Source organism: Dermacentor silvarum, chromosome 2 (genome assembly GCF_013339745.2).
Source record: "Dermacentor silvarum isolate Dsil-2018 chromosome 2, BIME_Dsil_1.4, whole genome shotgun sequence".
Classification (NCBI taxonomy): domain Eukaryota; kingdom Metazoa; phylum Arthropoda; class Arachnida; order Ixodida; family Ixodidae; genus Dermacentor; species Dermacentor silvarum.
The window spans coordinates 174,595,155-174,608,004 of record NC_051155.1 but is presented as its reverse complement, the minus strand read 5'-3'; the positions used below and the strand labels follow the sequence as shown (position 1 = coordinate 174,608,004).

Here is a 12,850-nt window from a genome sequence, read left to right as displayed (position 1 = left end):
TTAGATCGATGATGACGGAGTATCGGCGACATCAGACGCGCCGGGAGAACACCGCGGCGATACGATATACGGGCTCACTATATAGTTATACGTTTACGGGCGCGCAAGCAGGGAGCAATGAGACCGACCCACTCAATTAGCTTTCAATGCGCCAGTGGGAGTGGACCGCAGCTGCACGACATTTAGTGCGACTGTGAACAGAAATCGCGATGAGAAGCAGCGCATAAAGCAGAGTCGACGCGTGATCTATAGATACATATATAACTATATACTCCTGGACGCCGCATCTCCACCGCACTCCAAAATATAAAAGCATGTTTCTCACAACTATATATTATACAGATGCCGATAGCAGTATATATACTAGTTATGCTGTAGTAGTATAAGCTAATCAGGAGCGCCTTTGGCTACACCCCTGCCAAGTGCCAGCTCACGTCTGCAATCATAACTACGCCAAGTTTTTTTTTTTTTTTTTTTTTTTTTTCGGTCTGTTCAGAACAAGTAAGCGCCTATATCATTTCTTTGCATTCATACTTCCGCTATGCTTTATTTCTAAATCGCTTTCTTAATCCGGAAATATTTCAGGCTACGCAGTTTTTCTTTCACTTCAATTTGTCGTTTTTAATACCTTTTTTTTTAACTTTCTGGTCTATTTGCGCAATATCGTTTTCTTTTCCTTTCTCTCTCTCTCGGCTCCGTCCTATATAAACCGTAAACTCGACGCTATCAGCTCAATTGCTGTGGTGGTCGTCGGCCACGCTAACGCGCGGCCATTCTAACACGTCTACGACCTCACCCCCATCGCCAACATACTCAGGAGGGCTAGATCACTGTGTTACGCGCAGTTCGTCTCACCTGCAGAAGTGACGCGGCACCCGCATGCGTATACAATGTTTGTCGTGCATCGTCATCGTCAATGATGACGCGAGCGCTTGCTTTAAGACATGCCAAGCCACTATATACTCGGGCCACAGTAAGTAAATACTTACTCATACTCACTCACCTATATACTTCGTATGCTCGCTCACTCCCGTTCTATACTCACGCTCACCAACACCCACTCGCGTTCATTATTCGTAGTCCATTCACACTTACCGCGGCACTCACTCCAGTCCATGCTAACGTTCACTCACACCCTCAGTCACACACATAACACGCCAATGTCAATGAGTGTGGAGCGAGTACTCGTGAGTGCGAATATGCCGACCGATTGCTATAGAAGTCACTCAACGCATCGGCGCGACGATGAAAAAGAAGAAAAGCCGAGTAACAACCACTGGGCGGCCAAGCGTACTCTCAAGACGTTAAATCGTTTCATTCGATGATGATGATAGTTGCAACTATCGTGTAATAACCGCTGCGACATGGCTCAGTGGATATACGGCGCCCTGCCAATAGCGCACCCAGGATCTCTGGTAGGGGGGATTGAATTTTTGTGAGGGGGGGGGGGGGGGAGCACTTCGCATAATATGAAATTTCCTTGCTTTATCCATAGGAGTTCAACAGCAAATAAAATGCCTAATATTTTTAATAATAATGACACCAAGGATGATGATGTTTATTTCTTCAGCGTTTTACTCAATGTAATTTAAGAGTGAATGAATCAATGCAAGAGAGTGATGGAGTGTTTTTGTTAACCAGGAAAATTCGACCTCAAGCCCCCTCCTGAATTGTAATGAGTGACAATGTGAACAGAGCACTGAAGGTACACGTTGGACTGGTGGGGCTGGACGCGTGGGGGGGTGTTACAACACCCCCCCCCCCTCCCCCCGGGGTGCGCCCTCTGCTTAAAGCACGAGGACGCGGGTTCGATGTCGGCCACGCCGGCCACATGGGGAATGCAGCAACGCTTTCTTTTTTTTTTTCATTTCTTTTTTTTATTTCTTTTTCTTTTTTTCAACCGTGCAGTGGATGCACTTTAAAGAACCCTAGGTGATCAGAATTAATCCGGACCACTCCATTATACGGCGTCCCCCATAAACCACTGGGTAGTTTCGAGACGTCATACACTTTTTTTTTTTTTTTTTTTGTAGCAGCGAGCGTGTTTTCACACATCCCCTGCAAAAGCGGGGTAATTGCGCATGCGTGACGAAATATATCAGATGCACGCGCAACAGGAATCTGGACAAGACGGTAACAGGCCACACAGTTAGAACCGTGCACGCCGTTTGCGAGCCCATCCTGCATGTAGGCCACATATCTTTTCTCCACTCACGTGACCGCTGCAGTAGGTTTGAAAGGAAAATCGGCTATTGTGGCCATTCAGCACTCCTACTACGAACACTTTATGCGGAGGGAGAATGCAAATGCTGCCGTTTCCGATAACAACAGAAGGGTCACCTAATCCGAATGAAGTCTCTGCTCAGGATATTACAGTACGCTCCGCTCCAGGGGCGTTGACCGTGGAACGACGCAACCGTTGCGACTGGCGTGCGTACACGAGCTTTATCGACTGTCTCGATCGCGCCATGCGCCTGATACAGCGAGCCACAGAGGTGCTAACGCAGGCAGGAATCCTGGCTCGGCTAAGCTGTGTAATAAAGTGATCGAGGCTGTAGCGGCAATGCAGAAGACGGTGCAAGAAGTCAGGAAATGAAGACAAAAATAAGGGCGGAGCTGGCGCTGGACGTAAGGACAGCGCCCTTTGGCTGCGCGAGATCCCACGGAAGAGATTCCATTGTGCCGGCAAAGTAAGGCAGAAAAATACCTTCTACCAGCACTCGTTGAGTCATACAGCGAGATCTTTTATCGCTTTTTTTTTTTTTTCCTTTCGCCAGCTGCGTGCCCGCTTACTCGGTTGGGTTATTGCGAGATTTTATTCACGCTGGTTTATAGCCACCGCTAAGAGAATTAATAGCGGCGGTGCATGTCCGAACGCATGTGTAAGAAAGAAAAAAAAAAAGGAGAGAGAAAGAATAATGCGGTCTTTTGAAGTGACAGTTATTTTTGAAAATAGGCGCTTAGCTTTATTTTTTATGGGAAAAAGTGCCTCGCAGGACAGCATGGAGGAAAGTTCTGAGCCTGTCAAGCAGCCAAAGCGAATCAGGCTTATCTGTAGAGAGAGAGAGATGGCAAAAAAATAATTAAATTCTTGTGTATCACGTGCCAAAAGAACGATCTGATTATGAGACATGCCGTAGTGGGGGACTCCGGACTATATTCTAACCACCTGGGTTTCTTTAACGTCCACCTAAATCACAGTACACAGGCGTTTTTTTATTTTTTTTATTTCGCGCACATCGAAATGCGGCCGCCGCGGCCGGGATTTGATCCCGCACCTTCGGGCATAGCAGCGCCACGCACTAGCCACTACGCCACGAAGACGGGTAAGAGAGACAGAGAGTAAAGACAGAGCGTTTAACCAGAGTAAAAGTACGGCTGGCTACTCTGCACAGACGCGAAGGGGTATTAGATAGAAGAGGGGATAACGAAAAAATGAAAAGAATATGCCTGCGTAAACGCAATGAAGGCGCACGACAACGATTGCGTGCAGTCTTTCATATAGTCCCGGACCTTTCTTAAAAGACAAAAATGCTTTTAAAGCAACTCGGGTTGACGTAGGCTAGAACTGGAGTCAGTGAGTGAGTGACTTTATTTAGGTCCTGAGGAGAAAGAAATATCTTGGTACAGACCAGCCTAAATACAGTTGTTTTTTTTGTGTATTACCGGTATAAGTTTTAATACGTATATTGTTAAAAAGTCTAAACGGGCACATCACTCATCGTTTTGTATCATTCGAACCGCAGCACCCTGCATAACGATCATCATCATCAGCCTATGTTTATGTCCACTGCAGGACGAAGGCCTCTCTCTCCCTGCGATCATCCAATTACCCCTGTCTTGCGCTAGCTGATTCCCGCTTGCGCCTGCAAATTTCCTAACTTATCACCCCACCTAGTTTTCTGCCGTCCTCGACTGCGCTTCGCTTCTCTTGGTATCCATTCTGTAACTCTAATGGCCCACCGGTTATCCATCCTACGCATTACATCCATGGCCTGCCCAGCTCCATTTTTTCCGCTCAATGTCAACTAGAACAGCGGTTATCCCAGTTTGCTCTCTGATCCACACCGCTCTCTTCCTGTCGCTTAACGTTAGACCTAACATTTCTCGTTCCATCGCTCTTTGTGCGGTCCCGAACTTGTTCTCCGAGCTTCCTTGTTAACCTCCAAGCTTCTAAAATTAAATTATGGGGCTTTACGTGCCAAAACCACGATCTGATTATGAGGCACGCCGTAGTGGGGGACTCCGGACTATATTCTAACCACCTGGGTTTATTTAACGTGCACCTAAATCTAAGTACACGGGTGTTTTCGCATTTAGCCCCCATCGAAATGCGGCCGCCATGACCGAGACTCCAAGCTTCTGTCCCATATGTTAGCACCGGTAGAACAATGATTGTACACTCTTTTTTTTTTTCAATGACAATCGTAAGCTCCCAGTTAGAATTTGGCAATGCCTGCCGTATGCGCTCCAACCCATTTTTATTCTGTAAATTTCCTTCTCATGATCAGGGTTACCTGAGTAATTGACCTAGATAAACGTACTCCTGTACAGACTCTAGAGGCTGACTGGCGATGCTATAACAATTATAGGGTCCAAATAAACGCCTTCGACCGAAACAGGACTTCCAAGTCCGGTCAGCGGACAAAGGCCCAGCCGCTTCCTGGCACCTGCACACCTCATTCCAGGAGCAAGCCATGCTCGTCAACTCCAGCTGTTCATTCTCGAAGCCTTCGGAACCGTGGTCGCCAGTCGACGATCCGCGAAGACAGAGACGCAAGATGAAAACACCCCCGGGGACGACAAGACAGCAATCGAATAAAGTGCTTTGCTGTCTGCGGAGAACACATTTCAGAATACCGGCGGGCCAATCTGCTCGTAGATTGTGTTCTAGCTCAGGCGACTGTCGGCATGAAATACGGACCAACAAAACACACCGGACCTTGCGGCGGCGGCCAACGAGAAAGGAAAATTCGCCTCGAAACGCAAAGAGGCGAGCGAAGCAGCCGTTCAACAAATCTCGTTCGAGCGGTCAAAGCCACCCTCAAGGACGCTCGTTCTTCGGGGAGACAGATACGCAGACCGAGAGAGAGAGAGCTCGAGAACGAAACAGAGCAAAAAACGAAAGAAAAAGAGACGACAGTAGGTTTACAAAAGACGACAGAAGAACAGAAAGGCAACCGGTTTTTCAGACGTAAATAAAAAAAAAAAAAAATAAACAAAAATGCCGGCTGGAAGCTTCGAAGGCCGTCGTGCGGCCGGCCGTGCTGGCGAAAATCAACGTCGCTGCCGGGACGCCGTCGGCTCGCGAAGAAGCGAGGGGGAAGAAGGACATGCACGTGACACGCTACGCTACACAAATGGGACCATGCGCCACTTGGGGTAAACACTTTCTCTCGCGCCTCCAGCGAATCACGCACGCCGGGCCTATTTTTGTTTGTTTGCTTTTTTTTTTTTCCCGCGGAAGGAGGGGGCACGGTAATAGGTCACCTGGAGGACATGCCGACAAAGAAAAAGAGAGAGAGAGAATCAGACAGACAAGGGCGGAAAGTGAAAAGGAAGACACTGCCACACTGCACAGTGTATACAGCTGTCTAGCACGGAACCAGGATACGCTTCACAAGAAGAGCCGACAACGGACTCGGCAGCAGCAGCTGATTATCCGCGGTTTAAGTGGAGCGCGCCGCAGACCTAGAACGACATATACGAGAGGGACACACTGCCAGCCACACGGGCCACTTTCTTTCCGCTCCTGCACTGCGATTCGATTCGTCTGAGACGCGAGCAGAGATACTGAGCCGTGCCGAGGATGAAAGTCCGCAAGATCCTCCACGTCGTCAGTTTATCTCGATGGGGAACGGACGCAGCAAACGAAGGAACCGGCAGAGGACGTGATAACAAATTAGATACGGTGCTTGTTAAGCGCACGCATGCACGCACACACACCTGCCCTCTCAATAAGACTGGTCTATAGTCGGCAGTATACTGCTTAAATTTTCGGTCATCTGACGGGAACTGGCGTGTTATTGTCAATAAATACAGGACACAAACGCATGCATCGGTATGACGTGAAAATAGTGCTGTATCACTGCGTTTGGTTCATATTTTCTCATTACGCAATGTAATTGCACTCTGCACACTTTTCCTTGTACACTTCCTTCTTTCCTTCCTCGCACAAATTAGAGCATCAACTGGACTCGGCGCAGGGTCGCGGTCAGCTGCACGCCTGAGTCACCAAATCCGATTGTAACTAAAGTATGGTTGTGAAGCACGCCAACAGCGAAACGGCGCTGAAACCGGTCGTCGCGTATCGAGGCCAGCAATTCGATTCCGTCACGGTGACTGCCTTTCTTCCAATAGGCAAAAAAAGAGCCACTCAGTACCCCATTTGCAGCGCAAAACGCGGACCTTATCCACAATTCCCATCAGTATACAAATAATCCGCTCAAATTACTTCAGTATAACGGTCTCACTAAAGGGAAACTCCGGAAGGGTATATATATATAAGCCAGACAACAACTCCTTTTCTTTATATTTATATTTTTTTTCTCTAGCGTTTTCTCGAGCATGTGTTACCCGGACGCGTCGGTTTCCCGATCACTTCCTGCGGCCAGGCAGCAACAACCACGGCGAAGAAACACTGACGCGGACCGCCGAGCTCAGGACGCGATAATCTCTCCCCGACAGGAAACTGATCCGGCCCTTCGCCAGGCGCACTCTCGCAATCTGTGCCCTTGCAGAACCGAGTGCATGCACTCCGCACAGCTGGTGTCAGCTAGCCCTTTCGAGCGTCTCTCGCTGGTGCGAAAAGCGACTGCAATTAGACGGGCCATACAGAGACACTCCAACTGGCGCGATCACGCACCCGAAAGATGCCCACGACATTCAAAGCCGAGTACTCGGGGTGATCATTTTTTATAAGTTTTACGGAATTTTTTAAAAAATCGCCTTTGCAGATAGCATAGTTTTTGTCGTTGAGCTGGGTTATTCGAAGAGGCGGAAATTACTGGTACGAGAAATCGAAAGGCATATTCAACTGATTAATAAACACTTACTAATTGACTTCTTAATTACCTTACGGCACATGTTGCAGTTTACGAATTGCAGCCGGTGAGCTTGCAAAACCCGCATCCACTTCATGATAAATTTCCAGGATGACACCAGATAAGGAAGGGATTTGGCGTGGCAGCTGGTATACATAAAAGGATAACGCGCAATATTTCGCTTTAAGTTTCTATAATTCTATGTTTGCGAAAGAGTAAGTCGGTATGTTCTGCGACCGTTACATTCTCAATTAAGGGGAGTGCCTTTATCTGCATTAATATAAGTTTACCCTCATTTTAAAATGTGTGTAAACGGAAGAAAATGGATTCAAAACGTAGACAAAACTGGCGAATGCGGAACTTGCGGCCTCCCCCCCTAATTTGTTTTTCTCTTTTTCTTATTTTCTTTTAGGAGGCTCCGAGCCCGCAGTTGGAGCATCGCTCGCCTAGCATATGGACAGCCTGTAGCTGAATGCGTAATTACGTCTCCCTCGAGGCCGACACCTGAACGATATTCCAGGCTTCATTCACATACCCGCGCTGGCGCCTCGTGACAAGATCTGGACATGCTGCCGTCTGCTCGGCACTGCATGTACTGACAGTTTATCCCCGACAAACAATGTTCACAATTCATTCCAACGGAATCAACCTAGTTACTTCCGATAACATTTGTTTCTACGAGAACGGTCTAAAAGTGCGAAAATACTTTGCGATCAGTGACGTCGTACTAACGTGCTGCGGAACAAGCGCCAAATTCGAAAAGGGATAATGTGCCCTCCATTTTCTCCACGGATAACCAACCCTTGCCCGACAAATAAATATTGTAATTCAAGTCTTATATATACTTCACCAGATTAGATTTAGCGTGACCATTTAATCATGTGATGTAAAACCGGGCTGCGACTACGACTGTCCTTTCATTTCACTTAGCGTCACCGTAGTTTCTAGTCAGCAGTAGTTTTTCTAACATTCCGTATATGACCATCGACCGTAGATATGAGCAAACCCCGGGACGTTACCTTGGAAATTGCGCATGCAGCCAAATTTTTATTGCTTATAATCCTGTCTGTTTCGCCTTAAAGTCGTGAGCAAAAGTCTGAAGACCACAAACGGCATTTTTTTTTTCTTTTCTTGGCAGCCTATAGGCATGCAGACTGAAATCCACTAGAGCCTTCTTGCGCCTGTTCAACCAATGTCATGCACCGAGACAATTTCACGCTGCACGGCTGTGCTAGAATTTATTAGTTTGTACTGATGCCGTGGCCTCTTGACTTTTGCTTCTAACTGTAGATAGTTATACGTAAGAGGAAAACAAAGAAAAAGAAAAGAAAAAAGAAGAAAACGTCGTCAAGGGGATTCCTTGCGGTTGCTGCAAGAAACCAGGGAACGCGCAAACTCCGTGTTTGAGCACCACCCAATTTTCCCAATCGTTGGTCTACTTGAGTTCATTTAAAATTAGGTCCATCATTCCGAATTCTTTCTATGTCTCGTTTTGCTACCCTCTGTTTCCTTCCAAGCATTTTCTTTTTCTCGCCGACTTGGACTTTAAAGCTCAAATGAGGAGGAAGAACCGGTCTTCGGCGAGACAAGTTAGATTTCCATCACTCACGAAACGCTTACACCTCTTCTTCGGAGCGGAGAGTTGACAAACCGGTCGCTAATTAGGAAAGGCCTTCTTTGATTACAACCCCTTAATCAGGGTTTCAAATTCGTACCTATAGATCTTCTCGATCTTGGAAATATATGTCCTGTTGTGTCGCTCTTTCCTAGTCGGTTCATTCTCTGTTGTCAAGTACCTCGTTAAGTTTTCTGACAAGTTCGATAAAGGCGCCGCAATGTTGTTTACCAGGGAAACGCATAGCCGGGAGATGCACGCTGAACACAATTGTTGCTGATTGGGGTGATTACTTAGAGAACACTGCAACGAATTTGGCTCAAGTGACGATAACGGTGTTAATGACCTTCTCCAGTGCGACTACTTTCAAAGGACGAAAACCGCAGAATCGAATTATCCTTTAGCGCGTTTAAAGAGCGAAATGAATGTAATATATATATATATATATATATATATATATATATATATATATATATATATATATATATATATATATATAAGTTCATCGCACTGCCACCGATAAAGATCGGCCGATAAGTTTTCAAGAGCGAGGCATGGTGCTCCGACGAAAGCTAAGTAAATATACATACCGTGTGTCCCCAGCTAACGTTAGCCAAGCTGTTCCCACGATAAAAACAAAACAAAATCACGGAGAAGCTCTTCTGGGAGCTGTCTAAGTATGCGCAAGCATCGTGCCACTTGCTCATCTCCACGCAGCCCGGTGTCGTTATCAATGTTATGAAACATGATCCAAGCAGTATAAACGACAGCGCTTCGGCGACACGAACGAACTGCTGCGGATGGCGGCGCAACGTTGAATTGACGAGGCAAGTAAACTACTGCAGGTGGCGGCGCCAGGTGCGCTGATGACGTTCCGATCACTGCAAGCCGATATCGTTCCTTTAGCGCTTTATCCATCCGCGTCGAACCACTATCAACCGTAACCAGCCGTTCTCCGGAGGCGGCTGCCGCGCGGGTCCCTATCATGAAAGCAATCTGCGATGGGGACGCAGTGCGGCGCGTGCTGTGTTCTCGCCGCTTAGTTGCCGTTGAAACTAAGAGGCAGCACGAAGGTCAATTCGCTCGCTGCAGCGGGTATACTATCTCGAAAGCGATAGTCATACGGGACGGACGGACGGGGTTTTCTCGTTGGTAGCATAGAAATGCTTACGCCCCATTAAAAGAAAAATTACAATAAACACGGCACACGATACAAGAAACCCTACTGTGTTGGGTCGTCCCCGCATAGGTTTTAAAATCGTATCTTGTACCTTGTTCCTTTTTTTTTTTTTTTTTCGTTGAGCAGTTCCCCTAACGTTAATCGGGACACCCTATATACGAAGCGATTGCCAAGCAGCTCTCTCGCCACATCAAGTACTTCAAAGGGGGAAACTAATAAAAGAAAAAGAAACGCGCTAGCTCCTCGAGGCATCATCACGCTGAATACATTCGAAATGAGCTGACAAACAAGGAAGATGGATAGAGAAAAAGCCCTCAACAGCCTCACAACGTAATAATCTGGCCGTGCCGACAACGCCAGCGAAGGGTTTTCCGGTAAGTTTACCATACATGCATCGCTTTGAAAACACATTAAAATGAATCAAACACCGCCAGTTGCAGCGACTGAATGCAACAGATGAAATGGAACGGGCTGACTATTTGCAGCAAACTCTCCACACACTCTCAAGACGCGAATTCGGGTCTCTCACACCGGGGCAGTGGTAGCTAAGTACGCGCTCGAATCCTTGACCACGAAGCATCCGAAGTAAGCGGCGAAGCAGAACACTCGCCGTGCGTTCATTCAATCGCGCGATGAAAAGCAGGTTTCATCACAGACGCACGGGTCGTCGCGACGGGCGGGCGAGCGTGTCCTTGGGGGCGGCCGGGGAGTTTTTTCCACTTGCGAAATTCACGCAAGGGTGACGAGGCTCGCTTGGCGCAGCGGGAAATGGGCGCGGCGTCCGATTTCCAGACAGACGCGATATCCGTCCGCACAAGCAAGCTCGCCTCGCGCTGGTCCGCGCCGCTTCCAAACGTCTGTCTCGGCTGATTTTTTGCTAACAGACGTCTCGGCTGATTTTTTGCTAAAGCCCCCAAGGCGCAGATAACCCGTTTCGCAGTCAACGCGGCGCGTAAAACAATCCGCGCGCATAGTATCATTTCTCGATGACAGTATGTTGGCACCGCCGACGGACGGATAAACAGCAAAAGGTTTCGGAGAACTGCACACTTCCTTTTTGTAAGACCGTGAAGAAATGTAAGACGCTATGGGGGCAGAATATCTTTTCGGCAAGTAGGTACGCGGAAATGTGATTTTTTGCCGTGCTTGTCATACGCAAGGTTAATTGCAGCAATCGACCATTCGAAGACTGCTGAGGTGACCGTCAGATCTAGATTTCACAACTCAAGATTTTCTCAAATAGCAACTCAGGGTAGAGGAGCCACCTTTCATGCCATCCTGCTGGTCTCCTAGCAGCAAGTACTATACTGCTTACATTACACTTTATATGGGTGAGACGGCGATAGGACCAGCTGTGGTGCAACCGGTGCATCAGACCGACATTTAAAAGCCCTTTCGCCTTCTGCACCTATCCATGCCTCGAAACGAAACCTTACAAATCCGGCACGCTGCAGCGAAATTGGCGCACGGCAAGGCACCAGTTAAAAAAAAAAAAAAATCTGTTTCTTGTTTGCACATGCGTCGTCCGCAGCAGCTTTGTTTGAAGATGAATTCAGCAACGGACATCTCCGCAATAACTATCAACAGTTTTTACTTGCAACTCGTCAAATCGCTGCAAGACGAGCGCAGCGGGTGTGAAGAAGCTCTCGTGTGCCTAAGTTTGTATGCAGTGGTATGTGCAGCCGGATTAACTGAAGCGAACATCCCAAAAGTGTTGGAGTGTACACGAAAGGCTCTATCCGGGCATAATTATAAAGGCACAGCGATGTCGGCCGCAGCTGGAGACGGCGGCAGGAGATGCGCAACAGACAGCCAGAGAGCAACAAGTCGCAGACTAACGATCTATCTGCCTCTACTCCCCACTGCGAAGCCCAGCGCTCTTCGCCGCGCTTTTAAAAGGGCACATTCCGCACAGCACGCATAAGTATGGCAACAGCTGTGCGCTAGCTCAGGCTATGACGCGACGTCTGAGGCCTGCTTTCGCTTTTAACACGCGAGTGACTACAACATCTACCGCAAGGAAAAGCAGCGCAACTTTACATGCTTCCTTTACTAACACCTCGCGTGGACGACACGAGCGCGACAACCGGTGCTTCATAAACAGTGAGCAACAAGTGATTCATAAAACGCGCGCCTACTTAGCCTCAGGCAATATGCGTGATCCAAATAGCTGTATGATAACTGGCGCATACGCACACAATATTCCAGAAAAATAAAATCCCTCCATGACGAGCACTGCCGCGTCTCTTCGACGTCTGCTTGTCTTCACGTCGGTGCAATGGGCTGACAGTTTGGCAGCGCTTGACGAGCCGTGACAATGCGAACACTGTTGCGTGCCCGACCGCGAGACATCCGACTGCGGGCCGTCCGGCCCAGCAAGCGGGCGGCTACGGGACAGACAATAGAGCGGCGACGCATGCCGTCTTGGGACGGGGCGATCAGCGCTCTGACAAGCGCCGTTGGGATGAGGAGAGGCCTTTCCTTACCAGAACTTTGGTGAAGCGTCGCTCCAGCTCCGGCGGTTCCGGCATGGGGAGCTTGGCATTATCCACAGTGTGAAGTCGAACCATGTTCGACCTGGGCGGATCCTTGCGCGGGGTGCTCGCGCCGATGCCCATGTTGTTTTGTCGCCGCGACTCCTCGTCCACTCCCTCTCTCTCAAATCCACTCGGACGCGGTAGTTGGGGGGCAGGGCACACACACAAGAAAAGAAAGTTCACAGCCGGCTATTAGGCACTCCCACGGCACATTCACAGACGGCACTCGACGCTTCTCGACACCGCACTGAACAAACACAAGACATCCGTTCGGTTCCGCTGCACTCGCATGATCCAACGACGCGCGCGAACTCGGAGCGCCGACGACGAGCTGACGGCGGCAGCAGAACGGCAGCGGCACAGCGAGCACCCGCACAGGCCGCGCAGACTTCTCCGAAACGGGAATAAAAGTGCGCATGCGCCTGAGAATGCAAAGACGGCGAAGTTTGCTACTTTCAGCCAATCACGTTTCGAA

General features: G+C 48.5%; 1 protein-coding gene across 2 annotated transcripts in view; it reads right to left on the bottom strand.

Moving 5' to 3' along the window:
- The window catches only part of LOC119442150 (formin-like protein), a 262,196-nt gene extending 249,411 nt beyond the window's left edge, over window positions 1–12,785 (bottom strand). The window contains exon 1 of one of the 2 annotated variants that reach the window (XM_037706904.2): window positions 12,325–12,785. In XM_037706904.2, the coding sequence (XP_037562832.1) occupies window positions 12,325–12,456 (132 nt within the window). In that variant the 5' untranslated portion in view covers window positions 12,457–12,785. The remainder of the gene's footprint in view (window positions 1–12,324) is intronic. The other variant, XM_037706905.2, reaches the window with a different exon arrangement.
- Window positions 12,786–12,850: the final 65 nt, after the last annotated feature.